Source organism: Schistocerca nitens, chromosome 9 (genome assembly GCF_023898315.1).
Source record: "Schistocerca nitens isolate TAMUIC-IGC-003100 chromosome 9, iqSchNite1.1, whole genome shotgun sequence".
NCBI lineage: Eukaryota > Metazoa > Arthropoda > Insecta > Orthoptera > Acrididae > Schistocerca > Schistocerca nitens.
Window position 1 is genome coordinate 330,246,038 of NC_064622.1, and position 22,360 is coordinate 330,268,397.

The 22,360-nt window shown below is 39.0% G+C and overlaps 1 protein-coding gene across 1 annotated transcript in view; it reads right to left on the bottom strand.

Moving 5' to 3' along the window:
- LOC126203205 (AP-4 complex subunit beta-1-like) overlaps nucleotides 1-22,360 on the bottom strand; it is a 43,784-nt gene that overhangs the window by 14,659 nt on the left and 6,765 nt on the right. Inside the window, exons 4-6 of the mRNA XM_049937448.1 lie at nucleotides 16,507-16,730; nucleotides 6,718-7,077; nucleotides 1,073-1,390 (exon numbers count right to left, since the gene is read on the bottom strand). Of these exons, the coding sequence (XP_049793405.1) occupies nucleotides 1,073-1,390; nucleotides 6,718-7,077; nucleotides 16,507-16,730 (902 nt within the window). The remainder of the gene's footprint in view (nucleotides 1-1,072; nucleotides 1,391-6,717; nucleotides 7,078-16,506; nucleotides 16,731-22,360) is intronic.

A 22,360-nucleotide genomic window follows, 5' to 3' on the forward strand; every position in this document is an offset into this window, starting at 1 on the left:
TTGTTAACATCGAGTATAGATTTAAGTGTCAGGAAGTCATTTCTGAAAGTATTTGTATGGAGTGTAGCCATGTATGGAAGTGAAACATGGAAGATAAATAGTTTAGACAAGAAGAGAATAGAAGCTTTCGAAATGTGGTGCTACAGAAGAATGCTGAAGATTAGATGGGTAGATCACATAACTAATGAGGAAGTATTGAATAGGATTGGGGAGAAGAGAAGTTTGTGGCACAACTTGACCAGAAGAAGGGATCGGTTGGTAGGACATGTTCTGAGGCATCAAGGGATCACCAATTTAGTATTGGAGGGCAGCGTGGAGGGTAAAAATCGTAGAGGGAGACCAAGAGATGAATACACTAAGCAGATTCAGAAGGATGTAGGTTGCAGTAGGTACTGGGAGATGAAGAAGCTTGCACAGGATAGAGTAGCATGGAGAGCTGCATCAAACCAGTCTCAGGACTGAAGACCACAACAACAACAATATTTATCTTCTGTTCATTTCACTTCACTGACTGCTACTGCACCTATTTTTAGCCTTTGCATTTCCCTTTTACATTTTCTAACTACCCTAGCACATCTGGACTTCTGACTTTTCACACTCCAGCTTGTAGAATGTTACCCTACCGGTTTATCAATATTTCTTTCATGGTCACATCACCTTTGGCACTCCCCTCCTACATATGCAAATGGGGGACTAACGTGGAATATTTTTCCAGTGGAGAGATCATTATGATACTTACTCAGTTACAAGCCACATTTCCCATGTCTAGACATTACATCTTTAATGCACTGGTTTCTATTACCTTCCACATTCTCAAGCCATTGATCATTTCTGATTCTTCTGCAGTTTCCCGCCAAGTCCATTAGCAGAATTACGGTGATTATGTATACATGAACTGTTTGACCATAATAGCTGATGACTTTTCTCGAAATAAAATTAATGGCTTGGATCAAACCCAGGATCCAGGACCTTTTGTTTTAAAGGCAATGATGCAACCCTTACACAACAGTAATTATGTAGATTTTATCTACATCAGTCAACTACAAGCAGTAGTATTTTACTTCATACTCACCAAGAAGTTCTCCATGTGCCCCTAACAAGACAGGCAGAATGGGTGGAGGAGACTCTTTTATTGTATTGGTAACATCTATGACCTTGCAGAGGAGGTCACTTATATCTTCTTGTGGGAAGTTATCTAAGCTGACATCCTGTAGACCATCCAGAACTGCGGCGATAACATCGTGCTGCACTGTGTTGTGCACCAACAGTGAAGTGGATGCCGTGAGGAAGGTAGACGCAAAGGAGCGAGCTGCACACGCACACAGACATCGGGCTGCAGCCGTTGCCACTGGTCCTCCTGCTGTGCACTGCTCTCGTAGAACTGCTGCTACTGAAGAACCACACAACAGTGGCACAAATATTAGTTTTGTATACAATGCAAAATCTATACTTAACATGTACATAAAAAATACTTATAACATAAATGCAACAAAAAGGCATTGCAAGAATGAATATTATCTTTATGGAGGAGTGGAAAACCTACTACGAAAATCTCCTAATGGAGAAAAGGGCAGAATTCACAGTGGACTGCGGAACAAATCCTGCTAACTCAACACAAAGCGAACAACAAACACTAGTGGACTCAGCAGATGTAAGTAAATCTCTCTAACAAATGAAACATGAGAAACCTTCAGGCTTGGGAAATGTGCCAATAGAATCATCAATGTTTAAATAGTGAGGAACTGCCAAATTAATTTTAAAAAAGCAATTATTTCACCCATATTTAAAACCAGAAGCCAACAACTGTGTGAGCTATAGGGCAATCAGCTTTATTTGTGCAACTGCTCAATTGTATGGTAAAGTAATAAAGAATAAAATAGAAGCACAAATAACAGAGTTAGAGGAGCAAAATGTGTTTAAAGTGGTATGTTCATATACAGATGGCACAGTCACTGACGACACCCCTTGAGACTAAGACACCACTGGTAAACACACTAAGCAATTACCTTACTGCAGTAGGTGTTTGTAGCACACACCAGCAGTGCTACTTTCAAAGGGAAAAGTGCACAGACTGGAAAAAAAATGGACACAAAGCTGAAGTGTTTAGATTGTCCTTCAACATGAATGTCAACTGTGCCCAAATAGATTCCAGGGATTCTGATTCAGTGTCCATGGTTCTAACGTGTTCTACATCAAGGCTACCCCTATCTCAAATAGCTTATGCATTGGAAGTGGTTATCAACACCATTCCAGTTGTTTCTCTAATTAATAATGGATTTTCAACAACTACGGTCAATTGTGACAGATATCGCCCTGCCTTATGAACTTTTTATAAGCAGTGAAAATGCTGTATGAATGATACCCTCAAGGTGATGGTCATTCCAGCACTCAGGTTTAGTGCCAAGCAACCTCCCTGACAGCCTACATTGTCTTGGTCAATACAAAGGAAACTACAAACATTTTGAGGTTGGAGGTCATCAGTGCGCTTGGTTTTGAAGTCCATGATTTAATGAATAGCATCCAACTCTTCATCTCCAGTTCCTATATGCAGGATATTTGTACAAAATATGTCTTGATTTTCTCACTTCTATCAACTGGTATCACTGGCTTTGAAGCAAGTATCTCGTTACTGCCTTCAGCAATGCCCATGTTTCTTAAGGCACAGAATGTTCCTTTTGCTCAGTACAACAAGCTTCATTGTGAGCTGCATTATCTACAGGTAGAAAGAATTCTGAACTATCCCTACAGTGTCATTGAGAAACTGAATGAATCATTAAGGATTTGTGGAGGTTTTAAGGCAACTATCAATGCCCAGTCTGTCATTGGTGCAAACCCTATTCCAAAAGTAGAGGATATAATGATGTGCCTTGCTGGAGCCAAAGTTTCTGCAAAAATTGACTATGGAACACTTACTTGCAGCTTACACTGGATGAAACCTTCAGAAACATCCTGGTCATCAACATGTCATTTGGTCACTTTTGACATACTCGTCTGCCCTTCGGCATCGCCAATGCACCAGCCATATTCCAATACCATTTGGAACACCTCACACAGGGCATTCTGAGTACAGTACATTATTTGGACAACATCACTGTCACTGGTAAAAAGGCACAGGATCTAGCAACCAATTTGGTTTCCTTGTTTGGGGTATGCTAAAATGGCTAATTTGGAATGTAAATAGGGAAAAACGTTTCTTCATGCTGCAAGCACAATATCTGGGCCATGTTTTCAGTGGATCAGGGATTCGCCCCAGTCCACATTATATCGAGGCTGTACGAAAGCTCCATTGTATTGAGGGTGTACAAAAGCTACTGGGCTCCAGACGTGCTAAACAAATCAAACCCATTTTAGGTCAACTGAACAACAGAAAATTCATTCCCTATGTGGCAGCTACTGCCAAACAATTATATCAGTTCCTTCACAAGAATGTCAAATTGCAATGGTCCTCTGCTTGCGGCAAGGCTTTTCGAGACCTCAAACTGGCTCTGCTCTGCCCAATGTGTCTCATGGCATACAAACCTTCCAAGCCTCTGATAGTGACAGCAGATACATTCAACTCTAGCTCGAGAGTGGTTCTTTCTCATAAAGTCAACGGAGTCGAGTGTCCAGTTGCATTTGTTTCCAAAATGCTAATGCAAGTGCAGCAAAATCTTTGCACAAAGGAAATTTCACAACTATGTATACAGATGCAGATTTGTCCAGTTAACATGCCTTTGTTGCCACTGTTCAACCCACATGCTAATATTTTGACTAGGACTGCCTGTCATCTGCAGAGATGGGCACTGCTGCTCTCAGGATACCACTGTGACGAGAGATCATCCCACAGTGCACTTGCCAATGCAGACATCCTATCACATCTCCCACTAAGATATGACCCCAAGTTTGGTGAGGCTCCTAAAGAATGCTTCCATACTGATGCCAAAGCTGAGGCAACGAAGGCCAGTTTGCCCACTGATACCACAGTCATCACCATCTAGTTGCAGGATGATAAATAATGCAATCAGTGAAGAATGGTTTGTCAGTAGACTGGAAGACTCTTGAAAATCTGGACATTATGGCCTGATGGTATCGGCTGACATGAGCTGTCCACTCTCAAAGGTATCCTCTTGCTCCATAGAGATTATGGCCACAAGCACTCCAGTGACACATCTTGACATTATTTTATGAAGGCCACCAAATGTTTGGCTCACCAACATGCCTTCTAGAGGGCATGACATGTCAAAGTAAACAGGCAGCACCATCGTGTCAATATTCTTCTTGGCTTGACATGACAATCCTAAATTTTTCAGGGCCCTTTCTGGTCTACTTCTGGTTGAATGTCATAAGTGCCAATAGCAGTTTCCCACACATTTCACAGGTGCACTTAGCATCATCAACAAAAACCATCCAGGCCTTATCTCATACCTTCTCAATTGAAGGGCTTCCAGAAACCACTGTGACAGATAACAGCCCTCAGTTCACGTCAGCGGAATTTTGAAGTTTTTATGGGCAGAACAACATAGCTTTGGTACACACAGTGCTGTTCCAACCTGTTTACAACAGACTGGTGGTGCGGTTTGTCTACACTTGATATATGTGTGTAGTCTCATAACACTGCCTGGTAAGAGAGTGTTTTATATATCCAGTTACTGCTAACTTTCAGATATTTCAGTGCTTCTGGTGGAGTAATTGTATTAGCATGTGTTGCTGTGAATTTATCCATGTAAGATTTATGTGCTTCTATGGATGAAGTCTGCAATGTAACCACAATAGAGAGGAAGAGGGCTTCTATGTATGCTGTAAGTGGTACGTTTTGATAGATGACATATGGACAGAATACTATGCTGAGAGAGTAGACTCATGAAAACTGCAATAGTATGTCAGTATACATACAACAAGGGAAAGATAGAATGGTGGGGCTTCTCTGTGTTTACTGAAGTGGTAGAACTGTGAATGCATTTAAAATTCACAAAACATTGTAAAATGTAAATTTTCAATGTAAATTTTCACGGCCTGAGTTGCCACAATTAATAAAATATTCCAGACTATTATGCCATGGTCTAAGGGATTTCACTTCAAAACTTGTCCTCCAGAGATGGGGACAAAACGTCAGGTTTTGAAGTGGAAACATCCCTTATTCCATGACATAATAGTCCAGAATATTTTATTAACTGTCACAAAAACATTGTCATGAAAAAAAGGGTAAAACTTTTCTGGACACTTGAGGAATAATGTGATACAGGAAGACATGCATCACAAATACTGATGTCCTTCAGGGCAACAAATTGCAGTGAAATAAACATACTGAACCTTGACAAAGTGTATCCTCCTTTAGAAGAACAGATTTTCAGAAACAGAAAATCATCAGTGATGAATATTGTACATACTATTGCATTCCAGAAAAAAAATTTGATGGTATTGTTCAATTAGTAGATGAGTAAGTGAAAGCCATCCTGAAAACAGGATGGAAAGATCATATTGTAACATAAGCCACACCAGAAAACATCTGAAAAGAAAGGAAACTGATTTTTCTGCATACAGGTACGTTAGTCAGATCTAAGGAAAATTTTATGTTGTTGAATATGAAAAATTGGATGAATAACTTATTTCATGAGTGATTCAAGGATACTCTCATGTCACTTCCACATAATTGGCAAAGTGACTATGGCTGCCTCTAACAATTTTGTTTATTATCTGTTGCATAAAGTGGAAGAATTTTCAACACAACACAACTGAAAAAAAGTTGAATTACTGAGAGAAAATACTGTAGTAAGTGACCACAACTGAATTACCTTTTTTTAACAGCAAGTTGTACTACCAATGGACGAGTGTCACTTTCATCACTTTGCAAATCTGTTTTCATTGTAGCCAGCACAATCTTCAGAGCTACTGACAAATTAATGGAATAATTTGCTGTTGCTTGTCATTTTTAACTACAAAATTGTTTCCTAATACTTCCGTTATGATATCCTTGGCGTGGTTCACAACATTATGGCACCAGACTAACAACGTATTAATTTCAGCACCTTTACAATTGCCCATATTAGTAGCAACCTCTGAAATTTATGACCATGTTCTATTAATAAATTCTTTTGCAATGAAAAGTGCAACAAAAATTTATTTTAAGCAACATGATCCAACAATTTACCACTTATATATACGTATTGCATCAAAATCCTCTTTTGGCATAGCCAGTCAATAACATCTTGTTTTCTGGAGGTGAATGTTGGTACACTGAAAATATGGAAAGTCTACGTAATTGAAACTCATATACTGAATTATCAAACTAAGTTAATGTAAAATATTGTGCTGATTGTAATACAGTAAGGAATTTTGTCACAAAAACCTAGTGTTTTCCATGAAGGCAGTATTTCTGGACTAACCATCAACATAATGTGCTATGCAACAGACATTATAGTACTCTTTCAGTACTTAAGAAAATAGTCACAGTACAGAAAGGGCACAAGTGCAAGTTAAAACACCCACATTTTTTTGAGTTAGTGTCTGTAAATAAAATTTCAATGAAAAATTAGTCCCATCACAACAAACTCTCAAGGTGAGAAAAACTCTAAAGTTGAAAAATGCAAAAATCACAAATGTCAGCAGATGGGGACTGCAGAATCTGAAAACATTCAGCAGGCACGATAATGTCCACATTTTTCAAACATATTTTCCTCAGTATCTATGTATTACTAAAAGGGGGAATTGATGTCTGCTACAACTAAATTAAGTGCTCACCCTTGGCAGCAGTATCGCTAGAAGTGTCTTTGTTGATGATGTATGCAAGCAGATGCAGTTTCTTGACAGCTACGGTATGGTCTTCTCTAGCAACAGGATACAACAGTTCTGGCATGCCACCTAGGAGGGACATCCAGACAGGTCTATCCCTTAAGGATATCAAGAAGTCTAGCAGACAATGAAGGCCCTCTTGACTGGTGTCTGTCGACTGCAGATAGCTACGAAGAGCTGGGGCCACACGCTCCACAAGTTGTGGCTCCAGCTGTGGCTGTGAACTCTCTGTCAAATGCAAGAAAAGTCTTGCGCAGCTCACCACCACAGGGGGACTTGTCATTACTCCCAGGTGTGGATCCACCTCACCTATGAGTAAACAATGTAACAACTCATTTTGTGAATGTAGTACAAACAACAAATCTCTTTCATTACATAATGCATTAATTTGTTTGGTCTTACCGATTCGTTAAAATTATCTTATAACTTCGAGCGGTCTAGAAATTTTACACAGCATGAATCAGTCATGGCATCCTCACATAAGGACATACTAAACAAATGCTTAGTATATTAAAATTTGTTAAATTTTACCATTTGTGCTTGTTGTCCTCATACTGTCACAAGCAGAGAGTTTATTTGAGAACAGTGTCGACATCTCCTGTCAATCTGTGCTACCACAAAACAAAATTGAATGTGCAGTCACATGGGCACTTCCCAGTAATCTTTGTACCTCTCATCACCCGGTTAATGTCTTCCGAGTTTAGATAAAAAAATTTATTTGTGCGTAGAAAGGTGCATTCTTGAAGGAGAAAACTAAAGGTGTCTTTCAGAACGAAAGATAAGTGACATAACTTTATACATATCTCCAATGAGAACATTGTGATTGAAAGGCTGTAATAGCATAGAAATTTAGGACTTTGTTTCACTGTGTTTTTAGTCATCTCACAGTGATTTCACAATGCCCCAAGTCCAAGATAGACGAAGGCCACTCACAGAAGAAGTTATAGAGCTCCTTAATTCATCTGAAATTGAGAATCTATATGATGATCCTGGTGAATTTTGAACAAGAGGACAATGATGGAGGTAATGTTAGGCGTTTTATGTCATACAATACATAGTAAGCTGAGTAGCCTAGACGCAAAGTCAGCTAGCAGCATGATAAGTGACACTGAGATAATCACGAAACACTCGTCCCATCCAAACGACTATGCATTGGCAGCGAGAATGTTATTGTTCCATTAGAATTTGTTACAGTGCAGTCAACCTAAAGCTGAATAAGAAAAATATCCATTCTAATTGTAACAGACTGAAAGGTAGCTCTGAATGTCCAGATTGGTAAGTCTGATGTCTGTTCACATGCTTTGCATCCAGACGTGGCAGGGCGACAGCAACGCCTATTGGGCATTCAGCGGGTTTTGCACCCAAAGACAGCAGTTAGCTGCTTTCGAAACCAAACATGATTTTCAACAGCCATTTTCAATGATTTATAGTTGCTTCTGCAACCTGAAACAAATTCCATCACTTAGGCACTGAAAAAATCTATATGGCCGTGTACCCATCTCAAAATTGATATAAAATGAATTTAGCGCATTTTTCATTTGGGTTACTCAGATGTACTTTTTTTTATGAGTTTTTCTTTTTGTAATAGCATTTTTTTTTATTATAGGGTCTGGAGAAATATGTTGAAATTGAATGGCCAGAAGTTATTCAAGTTTACAATCAACATATACGAGGGGTCGACAAGATGGATTTTCTGGTCATAATTTATTGCACATTCATCAGATTAGGAGATACGATGCTTCGCACATTTCCTCATGCAATTGATATTGCATGTGTAAAAGCATGGACTGAGTATAAGAAAAATGCATCAGAATTAGGTGTTCCTAAACATAAGCCCCTTGATTTGCTTCACTTTAGGGCATGTATGGCCAAAGTACTGACAAAAATAGATAAGCCAGCTGCCAGGAAAAGGATCCCACTTGTGAGAATCCAATACCATCTCCAAGAACATCAAATTGAACCAATGCAGAAGTTTGGCCAGAAGCTGATATTCGTTTGGACAACGTTGGGGGATCTTCCAGTGGTCAGTAACAAAAAAATCGTTTGACAGGTGCAAGAAACTGGGTTGCAAAGGCAAAACCACATGTTATTGCGTAAAATGTAACATTCACTTATGTCTGGATAGGAAAAAAAAAAAAAAATTGTTTCTTTGATTATCATTCTTCACAAGTGTAAAACCATAGTTTATTTATCTAATCATTAAGTAAGCTTTGTGTAATTTATGTATTTTGGTGAAATAAAATCAAACAAAACACTTTGACTTTTCAACTTATACTGCACCCACTTGAACACAATGTCCTCATTTGGGGACACATTTTTTACCCCCTTGTGGGGCACCTTGGAAAATTTTATACATGTGTGTGTGTGTGTGTGGGGGGGGGGGGGGGGAATAAAAAATAAATAAGTAAATAAATAAACGCACGATTTTTTTTTCCAGGAAAAAAATAATTCATGACCGATAGGGTTCAGTTACCAGTAGCAACAACCACACACATTATATCTTTACAAAATATTTCTCTCATTTTGAGCAGGCAATGCACTCTGTCATTTTCTAATCAAAAATATCTGCAAAATCATGTTATTTTTATTAAATGTTATTGACAGAAATGACAACCAATTTGAAACATTTCAGACAATGACAGTCAGTTAATTGTTTTTGTGTCATAACTGAACTGTACTACTCAAATAAAAAAAACACCAAAATACTTCTCATGAACATACACTTCCTTCATCCTAAATTGTGTTGTGGTGTTGTACAAAGTCTCACAGACATCCATGGCTGGAAGTCAAATTCTCCTAGTGACTTTTAGTGCACAGGTCAAATTATGTGACATATTACATTAATGATAGCAGTGATAACATCCTTAGAGCTGCTATACTTGTAAAACACTCTTTTGGAGGTGACCTGTCTTATTTTGATCCGTGAGACCAGGTTAACGTAGTCACCACACTTACAGCAATGATGTAAACACTGTAGCGATCTAATTGCAGTCAGGAAGATTATCCGTTCATTGATCATGAAAGAGAAACTTCAGGGACGTGGAAAAAATAGGCCAAGGTATACATTACCACAAGGCAAAGACACCACAGAAACTTTCTCTGTCTACTGTATTAACAATAAACTATCACTATACTGCTTAATATTACAAGGTTAGAATAATGGGCTGAAAAACATACATCACTAACTGTCAATAGCCCACCTTCAATGGTGTTCTCTGACTGATTTTACAATTATTTAATGGTCATCATGTCATATGGACAGCTAGTCAAATACCAGAGGCAAAATAAAGAAATAAAAGATTTTAAAATAGCCAAGGAGAAGTTTATCGAATTCCTCTTTTGGAAGTGTATGTACAAAAATGCCATCAAAATCCTGCCACTGAAAATCTGTTCTACAATGAGTAATCAAACTTCCTGGCAGATTAAAACTGTGTGCCCGACCAAGACTCAAGCTCAGGACCTTTGCCTTTCGCGGACAAGTGCTCTACCATCTGAGCTACCGAAGCACGACTCACGCCCGGTCCTCACAGCTCTACTTCTGCCAGTATCTCGTCTCCTACCTTCCAAACTCTACAGAAGCTCTCCTGCGAACCTTGCAGAACTAGCAGTCCTGAAAGAAAGAAAGGAGAGCTTCTGTTAAGTTTGGAAGGTAGGAGACGAGATACTGGCAGAAGTAGAGCTGTGAGGACCGGGTGTGAGTCGTGCTTCGGTAGCTCAGATGGTGGAGCACTTGCCCGCGAAAGGCAAAGGTCCCGAGTTTGAGTCTCGGTCAGGCACACAGTTTTAATCTGCCAGGAAGTTTCATATCAGTGCACACTCCGCTGCAGAGTGAAAATCTCATTCCAGAATGAGTAATCAGTCCAGCTGCCTGTCCAAGAGACTGAATTATGGTTTCATTATGTAACAAGATATTCATCAGTGAGAAAATGGAACATGTTTCTTATTAGCATAATGCATCTAGCAGAGTACAGGTGTAACAATCATGCTGAGTAAAAATTAGTTATAAAGGGCGCAACTCTAGAAATGTGGGAGATTATTACAGTAACCTGGTGCTACTGCTTTCGAAACACCAACTTTGGCTTTTGCCAGATACTAGAAACATGCGTTTCTGTGGTATCCAAATCAAGATATATTTCTTTCGACATCCAATGTGAAAATCAACAACAGTTTATGAGAACATGGAACAGTCACCCTTGGTTTCACTCTTGTGCACTATAGTGATTGTGGAGGTGTGTGTGCTTCAAGTAGTCACATAAAACAGATCCAAGAATCAGTGAACAGCAAATTGAATGTGCAGTGTTGTGCTACAGAGGCCATTCCTCTCAAGGACAAAAATAATGAATACTTGGGAGAATCAACCATAAAATGCCAGTTTACTAAACCAATATATCGGCAGGACAAGAGCGATGTTTTTTTAGAAAGATAAAACCTTCCACCAGTGCAACACCAGATGCAAGTGTATGTGTTTCATATGGGCCTCAAAAAGACTTCAGTCCACACAATAATAATTTATCACTTTTGTATTATAACGTACAGGGTTTAGGAAACAAAATAGATGCTTTGGAATCATTTATCACAGGACTATCCCCACATGCAGTCACAGTTACAGAACACCAGAAAACAGTGGACAACATTCAATATTGCAAATTAGAAGGCTACAACCTAGCTATGTTCTACTGTAGAACACACTATATAAAGGTGATGGTGATGCCATCTACTCAAGAAAATATAAGTTCATAACCACCACAGAAAAAGTGCTATGGGGGAACAATTTCTGTGTTGACAAATATTTTGAAATTGCAATTCTTAAAATCACATTTTGCACTGTTCCTTTCTATGTCATAGGTGTATATAAATCCCCCTGTGGAAATTTTTGATGCTTTTCTGTAATCACTTGATGGAGTTTTAAGTAAATGAATATCAGGTTGTAGAAGTTTAAATCTTGTCATACTGGAAGATCTGAACATCAACACTTTAGATGGTCAGGAAAACAAACATTTTACAGATTGTATCCTGTCTTACAGGACTAAAGATTTTCTTGGACTACTACCCACCAGAGTAGCTCACACTCATAGTAGTTCAATTGATCACGTTATCCAAATTATGACCACATCATCTCAACAGACATCATAAATGGTCACCTCTTAGAGCATTTAAACCAAACACTGGTGCTAAAATGTAATACCAAATTCAAACCAAGAAAAATGTACGAGCACATGTGAATATTATCTGCAAACAACATTGCTACACTAAGACATAGTTTAAGCCAGGAATTGTGGAAATCAGTTATAACTACCACATGTTCACAGAAATTATGACTGAGCACTTAAATAGAGCCATGCAATTAAAAAATAGTGAGTATCCAGAAAAATCAGCCTTCAAAATCAAAACCTATGCCACTAGATTTTAAAACAAAAGATCTGAAAGAAAAAATGGAAAACATGTATAGCTTACACAGACCGACTAAACTCAGAGTTACATGAAGAACTCTACAAGCAGTACAAATATAAGTACCGCAAAGAAGTCAGAATGAATCAGCCAACAGATATGAGGTTCAGATAATGTTTCAAAGACTTGCTGGTCAATTGTAAATAAAATCAGAAACAATGAAACAGAAACTAAAATTAATAATGCACAATTAACTGTGAATAATGAAGATATCTTTGAGCCTCTTCTAACCAGCAATATTTTTAATAATTATGATGTCTCTATGAAACACGATACACAGCACTCATTTGAGTCCAATAACAAACAGAACTGCAGTACACTACCTGCAGAAAGCTCAGAAACATGAACTAATGAAAACACTACTTCATCTAATAAAGTGTGTCCTCGAAAACTGTGGGTTCCCTGAGAAGTTGAAACTGTCTGTAGCGAAACCAATACACAAAAAGAGGGAAATAAAGTATGTACAGAACTACAGACCTATTGCCCTAATCTCAACTTTCGGCAAACTGATTAGGGAAAATAATAGTTTAAAAAATCCTGAAACATTACAACAATGCTGACATAAGAGATTTCCAGAATGGTTTCAGATGATGTCAAAGTACCATGTCAGCAGCAGTACAATTAGTCCATCATGTACTTGAAAAAGTAAATGAAAAATCCCAAGCACTAGGAATATTCCCGGACCTCTCAAGGGCTTTTCATAGATTACATCCTGAATTGCTCTTATCAAAAATTGCGAAGAATAGTGTCACTGGGAAACTTGTGCAAGTGCTAGAAACATATTTAAAGGGAGGACAACAGTACATGTAAAATTATGTGTTACAAGCAATAAACTGAATTGAATAGAACTGAATCGCATCATAGAGGTCAATGGGACATCATCAGTCTCTTTTGCATCAATGTATTTATCAAGGGAAAAAATCCAAAACCGTGCTATAACATGTTTAAGCATTCAAATATTCTTGAATCTTAATGAATGTTTCAGAATACAACTTGGAAACTGCACATACTGCACTGCTCTGCACTACGGCAAAATTGTTGTAGCCAATGAGTCGTGCAATGTTGTAAACACTGAGGAACAACTCATTGAAAAAGTGTATCTGCTTATAGAGAGAAATTACATAAACCAAGAATGCTTATATGAGTTAACAACTTTAAATGGTTGTGTGTGCAAACAGCTTTTGCAACAAAATACAGTTTAGTTCTACAAACAAATCAGCAAAATATGGAATATGGACCAAGATGGAAGTGTAAGCTTCCAACAAAATTCCTAAAGTCACTCAATGTTCCCAGTATGCTCTTGCAAAAAAAGTTTTTTAACAACAAGCAGAAGCGAAAATATTACATGGAGAAGAAAGAGTCAAGTCAATATTCAAACCAAATTTCCACTCATTTCAATCAATTTACTGTTCAGCTTTAAAAGAGTCCAACTCTCAATAAGACTAGCTTACAGTACGACTATCAATCACATGCCAGAGCAAACATTTCAATGTTATGGAGTAAATTTAAAATAGTCATGTTTCTTACATGGACAGCATACATAGCATCCAAGACAAAAGTACAAAATTGTCAACAGAAATCCTAAATCTGCTGTATGCCCTCACAAAAAAGCTGAAGCAGAAATGTTAACTGAAAATGAAAAATGAAATTCAGTATTCATTCCTCAATTTCCATTTCCTCTAACTTACCATTCTCAGTTTCCAATAAGAATATCATACAGTATGACTACCAGTAAATAACATGACCAAACATTTCAACGCTGGGGAATGAATTTAAAAGAGCCATGTTCCCCCCCCCCCACAAACAATCAGATGTAATGTCATCTCATTGAGGTAAGGTGTTCTGCCAATGGTCCACATCTTTCAACATGATATATTTTCAATGCTGTAACTGAACTGAAGAAATTGGAAAAGATAAGAAATTAAGCAGATGGGACATGGATAAGTTGAAAGAACTGGAGGTTGCTGATAGTTTCAGAGAGAGCATTGGGCAAAGGTTGACTAGGACAGGGGAAAGGAATGTGTAGCTTTAAGAGGTGAAATAGTAAAGGCAGAGGATCAAATATGTAAAAAAGACAAAATCTAGTAGAAATCTTTGGAAAACACAAGAGATATTGAATTTAATTGACAAAATGAGAAACTATAAAAATGCAGCCAATGAAGCAGGCAAAAGTGAATGCAAACTCTTAAACAATCAGATTGCCAGGAAAAGCAAAATGGCTAAGCAGCAACGGATAAAGGATAAATTTAACAATTTAGAAGTATATTTTTTTAGGGAAAAGATAGATACCACCTACAGAGAAATCAAAGAGGCCCTTTATGAAAAGAGAAGCAGCTGTATGAATATCAAGAGCTTAGATGGGACACCAGTCCCAAGTAAAGAAAGGAAAGATGGAAGGAGTATTAGAGAGTCTGTACAAGGGAGATGAATTTGAAGGCAATATTATAGAAAGGGAAGTCGACATAGATGAAGATGAGATAGGAGATATAATGTGAGAAGAATTTGACAGAGCACTGAAAGAGCCAAGTCAAAATAAGGCCTTAGGAGTAGACAATATTCCATTAGAACTACTGATAACATTGGGAGAGCCTGGCATGATAAAACGCTTCCATCTGGTGAGCAAGATGTATAAAACATGTGAAATACCTACAAGACTTCGAGAAGAATTCCAATTCCAAAAAACGTAGGTGCTGACAGGTGTGAAAATTACCAATCTATCAGTTTAATACATCATGGTTGCAAAATACTAACACAAATTCCTTACGGAAGAATGGAAAAACTTATAGAAGCTGACCTTGGGGAAGATCAGTTTGGATTCTGAGGAAATTCGACTTATCTTAGAAGATAGATTAAGGGAAGGAAAACCTACATTCACAGCATTTGTAAACTTAGAGAAAGCTTTTGACAATGCTGACTAGAATACTCTTTTTGAAATTCTGAAGGTAGCAGGGGTAAAATACAGGAAGTAAAAGGCTATTTACAACTTTTACAGAAACCAGATGGCAGTAATAAAGAGTCAAGGGCCATGAAAGGGAAGCAGTGGTTGAGAAGGGAATGAGGCAGGGTTGTATTTTATCCCTGATGTTATTCAGTCTGTACACTGAACAAGCAGTAAAAGAAACCAAAGAAAAATTTGAAGTAGGAATTAAAGTTCAGGGAAAAGAAATAAAAACTTTGAGATTTTCCAATGACACATAGTTCTTCCTGAGACAGCAACAGAGTTGGAAGAGCAGCTGAACAGATTGGACAGTGTCTTGAACGGAGGGTATAAGATGAACATCAATAAGAGCAAAACAAGGATAATGGAACATAATCAAATTAAATCAGGTGATGTTAATGGATTTAGATTAGGTAACAAGACATTTAAAGTAGTAGATGAGTTCTGCTATTTGGGCAGCAACATAAATGATGATGGTCGAAGTAGAGAGGATACAAAATATAGACTGGCAATGGCAAGCAACGTGTTTTTGAAGAAAAGAAATTTGTTAACATTGAATATGGTTTTAAGTGTCACAAAGTCTTTTCTGAAAGTATCTGTATGGTGTGTAGCCATGTATGGAAGCGAAACATGGATGATAAACAGTTTAGACAAGAAGAGAACAGCTTTCGAAATGTGGTGCTACAGAAGAATGCTGAAGATTAGATAGGTAGGTCACATAACTAATGAGAAGGTACTGAATAGAATTGGGGAGGCAAGAAATTTGTGGCACAACTTGACCAAAAGAAGGGATCAGTTGATAGGACACATTCTGAGACATCAAGAGATCACCAACTTAGTAGTGGAGCGAAGTGTAGGAGGTCAAAATCATAGAAGGAGACGAGGAGATGAATACTGTAAGCTGATTTAGAATAATGTAGGATGTGGTAGTTACTTGGAGATATAAAAGCTCACACAGGATAGAATGGCATGGAGACTGCATAAAACCAGTCTTCGGAGTGAAGATAACAACAACAACAACAACAACAACAACACTATGTATTCATCAGGTGTTCCTGAGACAGAGAAATGTCATGTTGGGAAGGTGCAGATCACCAGCTGTACACCCGATCTCAATGAGATGACAACGAACCACAGGGAAAGTCTAAGAGGTTACATCCATACATAATGTGTTTACATGCTCAAAAAAACAAAACTTATCTTTCTAAGAAACTGAAAGCAAAACATCAAAAAACATAGTCTAGTAACTTAAATGCTATACATATGAGATGATTAACTGCACATTTTTCCAGTTCAGGACACAAATGAGAAAAATGACCAAGCAAAGAGAGTCCTTTTTGGCTAATACCTACTAAGAATGAAGAATAGCTCATCTTCAGTGGCAGGTTTGTGTTTTGCCAGAAACTGAAGAACTGTAGCCAGCTGTGGATGAGGCAGCATTGGAAGGCGATGTAGCAAATACCTCGCCATGCTTCGACTGACCACCACACCACCTTCTGATGCCAGCACTGTGTCCAAAACCAGCAGGCAGTTTGTGGACACAACTGGGTCCTCGTCACGAATTGTCTCATACAGCCTGGTAAATTATTAAAAATTAATATCATGAACTTAACCTGTGACTGAAGAGGTTACCAATAGGCAACAATTAATTACAAAAAATGGTTCAAATGGCTCTGAGCACTATGGGACTTAACATCTGAGGTCATCAGTCCCCTAGAACTTAGATCTACTTAAACCTAACTAACCTAAGGACATCACACACATCCATGTCCGACGCAGGATTCAAACCTGCAACCATAGCGGGTGCGCGGTTCCAGACTGAGGCGCCTAGAATTGCTCGGCCACATCGGCCGGCAATTAATTACACAATTCATTATTACCCATTACATGGCTTCACATGAGAGATGTGAGAGATAGGCCCCTGAATTTCACTATTGTACAATAGATCAGCATGATGGCTCATCAATCTAACAGCTTAAATAAATAGTAAAAAAAAATACAAATGAACTGGATACAGCTTGCCATGGCAGTCCAGTTCCATGCCTAACAAATTTGTGCTACTTAATTCATAACTATTTTTGTCAAAAGAAATACCAAATACCCTTCTGATTAACCCATGGACCTAAACTAGATATTCCACTGTAATCTGTCCAACAAAGCATTAATGAGAATATTTCTTATGTTCTTAGTGGGTTAACATGCCATATCTGCATCTGGTGCAGCAAGAACTGACATAATATTTTTTTAGATGTTGTCATGAATGACTTTGCTCCCAAGATATAAATTTGTCCATTTTCAAAGCAATCAATTTGGTCACTTGTTATAAAAAAAATTTTTTTTGTCTTCCCATTACATACTACACATCTCAGACATATGTCGCTAGAATATCGGACTGTGTTAAGGTATCTGTTTTAATGTAAGACACAAACAACAGTATAACCACAATGAACCAAAGTTCATTCTTCTTCAACATACAAGTGAACAACAGTTGAGAACACAGACACAAACATAGAAACAATCCAGGAACTGATACAAGCAGTTGCTGACAATAAGTAAGAACACAATACGAGAGCTAGCTTATAAAAGAGGGCGGCAGCTCTGGTACATCGCGCAGTGAGTGCTATGCTGTGTGCACAAGTCATGTGTATTCAAGTATTTCGTACAGGTTAACGGTACCCCTTCCCCTTGGGGAAAGTGCACTCTGCTGATGTGGTTGTCAGGGTGGCTGTTGATACAATCATGGCTTCTGTAGCAGCTGTGGACATGCGTGGCAGCCACTCCTGTGAATTACTTTTAGCCCAGTAAGAGCATTACAGAAAAGGCCCTTTGCTTGCAAAAAATGAGGTAGAAGATTTTATTTTGTTATCTTGTGTATATAGTTGAGAGTATGTTGAATCCTAGTTTTCGATCTTCAGAACCCTCGGGAAAACTTTTTGTGAGGTGGGGGGGAAACGAAACTGACACTTTTTTTCAGATTTTCACCTATTACTCAGAAATTATGTGTCCTACTGAAAATGATTCCCCGTGCCAATATGAAAGAAAATTAAATTTTGCTTAAATGTCAAAATCATTGCAGCTATTTGGCCGCAATCAGTTGTCAAGATTAGGTCATTTTCACCAACTTGACTAAAAAGTCAGCTCCAACACCTATAACTCAAAAATGGCTGCTCCAAATGAAAAAACGATCAAGTTACCAGACTTACAGATCATGAAATTTCATGTTACAAAAGTATGTAGTTGTTTTAGGCACTATTAAGCATTCATACACTTGAAAGCCAAAGTAATTTTTCTTTCTTTCTTTTTTTTCTTTTTCTTTTTTTAAATCGAAGTTATTCAGAAAAATGAAATTTCCAGTGGGAAGACAGCTCTCTCATGAGCACATACTTGTTTTGTATGTATATATTTTTAATTTCCATCATCTGTGTGCATTTTAGTCATTTTTTTCCATGCTTTAATCAGTAAGAGTGGTTTGCTAAAATGAAAATCAAGCACAGAGTAATGACCAATATGTATTTACTTATGTGTAGTATAAAAATTTGTGCAAACAAACAAATAATAGGGCATGACAATATTAAGAAACACAATTTAAATATCAGAGATTCACATTTTATCAAATTTCAATTTCATTGAGATCACCAGGGAGACTATGGCAGGTTCCGGTCCAGCACCCGATCTTCAGGATCCCATGTGGCTACCTCACCAACTTCTTTGTTCTGTAACATATCTTTGATCTCATCCTCGTCGAACTTGAATAATGAAACTTGAATTAAGAGATACTGTTATTGGGGTAGCTGAAATGTGAGCTGATGACTGGGTTCACAAAGTATTGGAATGTATCCCTGATAAGGATCTTTGCATTAAAGATACAATTGTGGAAACAGCTATTTCCCACGATGCTTAGTCTGACAGTGTGGCAATCTTGAGTGAGGACTTTGATGTGCTTGTTCTCCTAATGGGTCAAAAACAACTACAACAACTTATACTTCCACAAACTGGGAAGAGGGATCAGCACAGGACGGGATACCATTACTAAACCTTACAGAGCAACAGTTGCACCTCAAAATGCAGGCAGCTGAATTCGTTAAATCCTCAGTCTCTCAAGATATAATAACACAGGCAGGGGAAAAGCTAATGTTAGCACTGTATGGGAATTCCAGCTGCTCGACTTTGGATAAGTTCAGTTAAGAGCTTTTTGTAAAGTCTGCCTCAAGACAATCTTTCAAACTTTAAAGTCTACTGCCAACATCAGATGCAGGAAGGTGGTACTCATTGTGATCCTACCATCAAGCACAATCTTGGCAGGGAAAGAAAACTGATCCATGCCAGTGAGGCTGGAAGAAAATCTTATCAGGCTTGTTTCCCATGATAATGATGAAAGATGCGGCACCACACACACTACTGCATATGGAAAGCAGAATGCACAGCAGTATGTTGATGATGTAAATTGAACTGAACTGCTCCTCGACATGCAAACACTGTTGTGGCTTATCTTGCAAGAATGCCCCAGAAATTGAGTTTCATGAGGATTAGGAAGAGACTGAAGATATGTTCCAAGACAAGGAAGTTGGTGAAAGAGCCACAATGGATCCTGGAGATCAGATGCTGGACTGGGACCTGCTGTCTCCCAAAAACCCTCGACGGAATTGAAATTTTATAAAATGTAAATCTCTGATATTTAAATTGCATTTTTTCTTTTTCTTTACTATTGTCATGCCCTTTCATTAGTTCATTTGTACAATTTTTTACATTACTCATACGTAAATACAAGCTGGCCATTACTATGTACTTGGTTTCCATTTTTCTACAACTTTGATAACTTGCCATTTTTCATTTGGTGTAGCCATTAATAAGTTACAGACATTGTAGCTGACTTTTTAGTGAAGTTGCTAAAATGAAAGAACTTTGACAGCTGACTGCTGCCAAATTGCTGCACTAAATTTGACCCTGCCAGGTCAGTAGTTTTGCAAGTCGACACTTCTTCCTACAGAATCTGTGCTGTCGTTTTGGACAGAATTGGCACTCATGACAGACCTATTGCTTTTGCCTCAAAGTTATTAACTCAAACTCAGTGCAATTATTGAAAAAGAGGCTCTCACTATTGTGTATGGTGTGACAAAATACCATCACTATTTGTATGGTTGCATGTTCTATTTAGTGACAGATCAAAAGCCTCTGCAGTCCTTGTTTCATCCGACAAAGCTGGTTCCTACACACACTGCTCAAAAGTTGCAACATTGAGCTTTGTTGCTTTCACAGTATTAGTATGAAATTGTGTACAAACCTACTGCAAAGCATGGCAACACCCTATCTCGCCTTCCGATTGGCCCAGACTCTGATTTTGATGTATCTGCTGCATCTTGTTGCCAAATCAATGTTCAGGACTCTGAATTGCTGGAATGTTTTCCCTTACACTGCAGAAAAATTGCAGAGGCCACGGAAGCAGATCCGGATCTGAAGATTTTGTTACATTACACTCGCATGTCATGGCCTCATTCATTAAACAGTATCCAGAACTCAGTTTTGCACCAATATTTTGCACATCAGAATAGCCTTTCAGTTCCACAGGGTGTGATCCTAGTTCAAAATGACAGTGGACAATTGGGTGTGCTTATCCCAAAGTGTTGCAAAAGGATGTGTTGTGATTGCTCCACCAAGGACATTGTGGAATTGTTCGCACTAAACAGTTAGTGCACCGGCACTGTACTTGGCAGGACATGGATGCCCACATTGAACACATGTCGGCACAGTGTCGCGCATGCACGGAGAACCAATCTGCTCCACCACAGACATTCTTGTCTTGTCTTAAGACTCAATTGCAATGGCCACGAGTGCACATTGACTTTGCAGGACCATTTTGGAACACTTGTTGGCTGACAGTGGTAGACTCTTTTAGCAAGTTTCCATTTGAGGTGCCTATGGCTTCTATCACATCACGTAGCACCATTCAATCATTGTCCTCCATATTTTGCATAGAAGGTTTGCCAGAAGTACTTGTGTCAGACAACAGACCACAGCTCACTTCATGTGGCTTTGATCCGTCTCACCCGCAGTCCAGTGAGCAAGCAGAATGCTTCGTATGCACTTTCAAGCAATGGATGGCCAAGCTTCACACCACCCAAACGCCGGAACAGGTGCTGCAACTCTTTCTCATCTCCTATTGCCCCCACCTACAAGACAGACCATCACCGGTGGAACTTCTGCATGGCCGCCACTGTCGGGCGTTGCTACACTTGCTACACACACCGCAGCATCCGGTGCTGCCAATGGTCCACAAGTATCACTTGGCGCCATGTGATAGGGTTCTTTTCAGGGTTTATGGCAACTGTAGACACTGGGAAAGAGTAATGATCCAGGAACGCATCGGCTCTTACATGTACTTGAATTGCAGGTCCCGATAGTTTGCAGCACTGCCACCAGAACCAAATTCGCGCATGTCATTTGCCCCATGATTCTGCTGTTTTTCTTCCCCCAGATTCACAGCTTCACGGGACTGTGCGGCCTTCGCAGCTGCCCACTGGTGCCACCAGGGCACTCCAGGAGGAGTGTATGGACAATGTGCCCTCACCCCTGCTGTCGCCTTGGACCTGGGCCTGCCGGCACCATCACCATCATTGCCCCAGCACGCGCCCTCAGGTCTGGATGTGTGCCCTGGCATAAGTTTTCTGGAGGCCGTTACTGTTGCCTCACAAGCCAGCTGGTGGGGTAAATTTGGGAACATGCTGTCCTCCACAGCTACAACTATGTCCAGCATCCTGCTTCCCTCCAAATTGTCGTTCGCAGCCTCACTACACAACAATGGTGATGCACTTCGGAGGGGAGAAATTTGCTGACGTAAGCTGGCGCCAACACAGCAGGTAGCAAAGAGTTTGTGAGAAGATCGATAGAGGCAAAAGACAGAATCGCAAGTAACACGCCGCCAATGCCCTCTCGGCTACCAGTATTTACATCACCATTGAGGACCGAAGGCCCCAGTCACTCATTGAGTGAGTCGATGAGTTGAGTTGTCAGTCATAGCCCAGTGGGAGTCACAGCAGCAATAAGCTCAGCCTCTAGCTCAGAGTCAGGCAGAACATAGCAACCAGAGTAGTGTACATAGCAGACTTGTACTTCACCAGCAGTGAGACTAACCTGGACCATTATAATCTGTACCACAACACTTGGACTATCTTGAGTTAAGTAGCTTTCTTGTTGTTGTTGTTGTTGTTG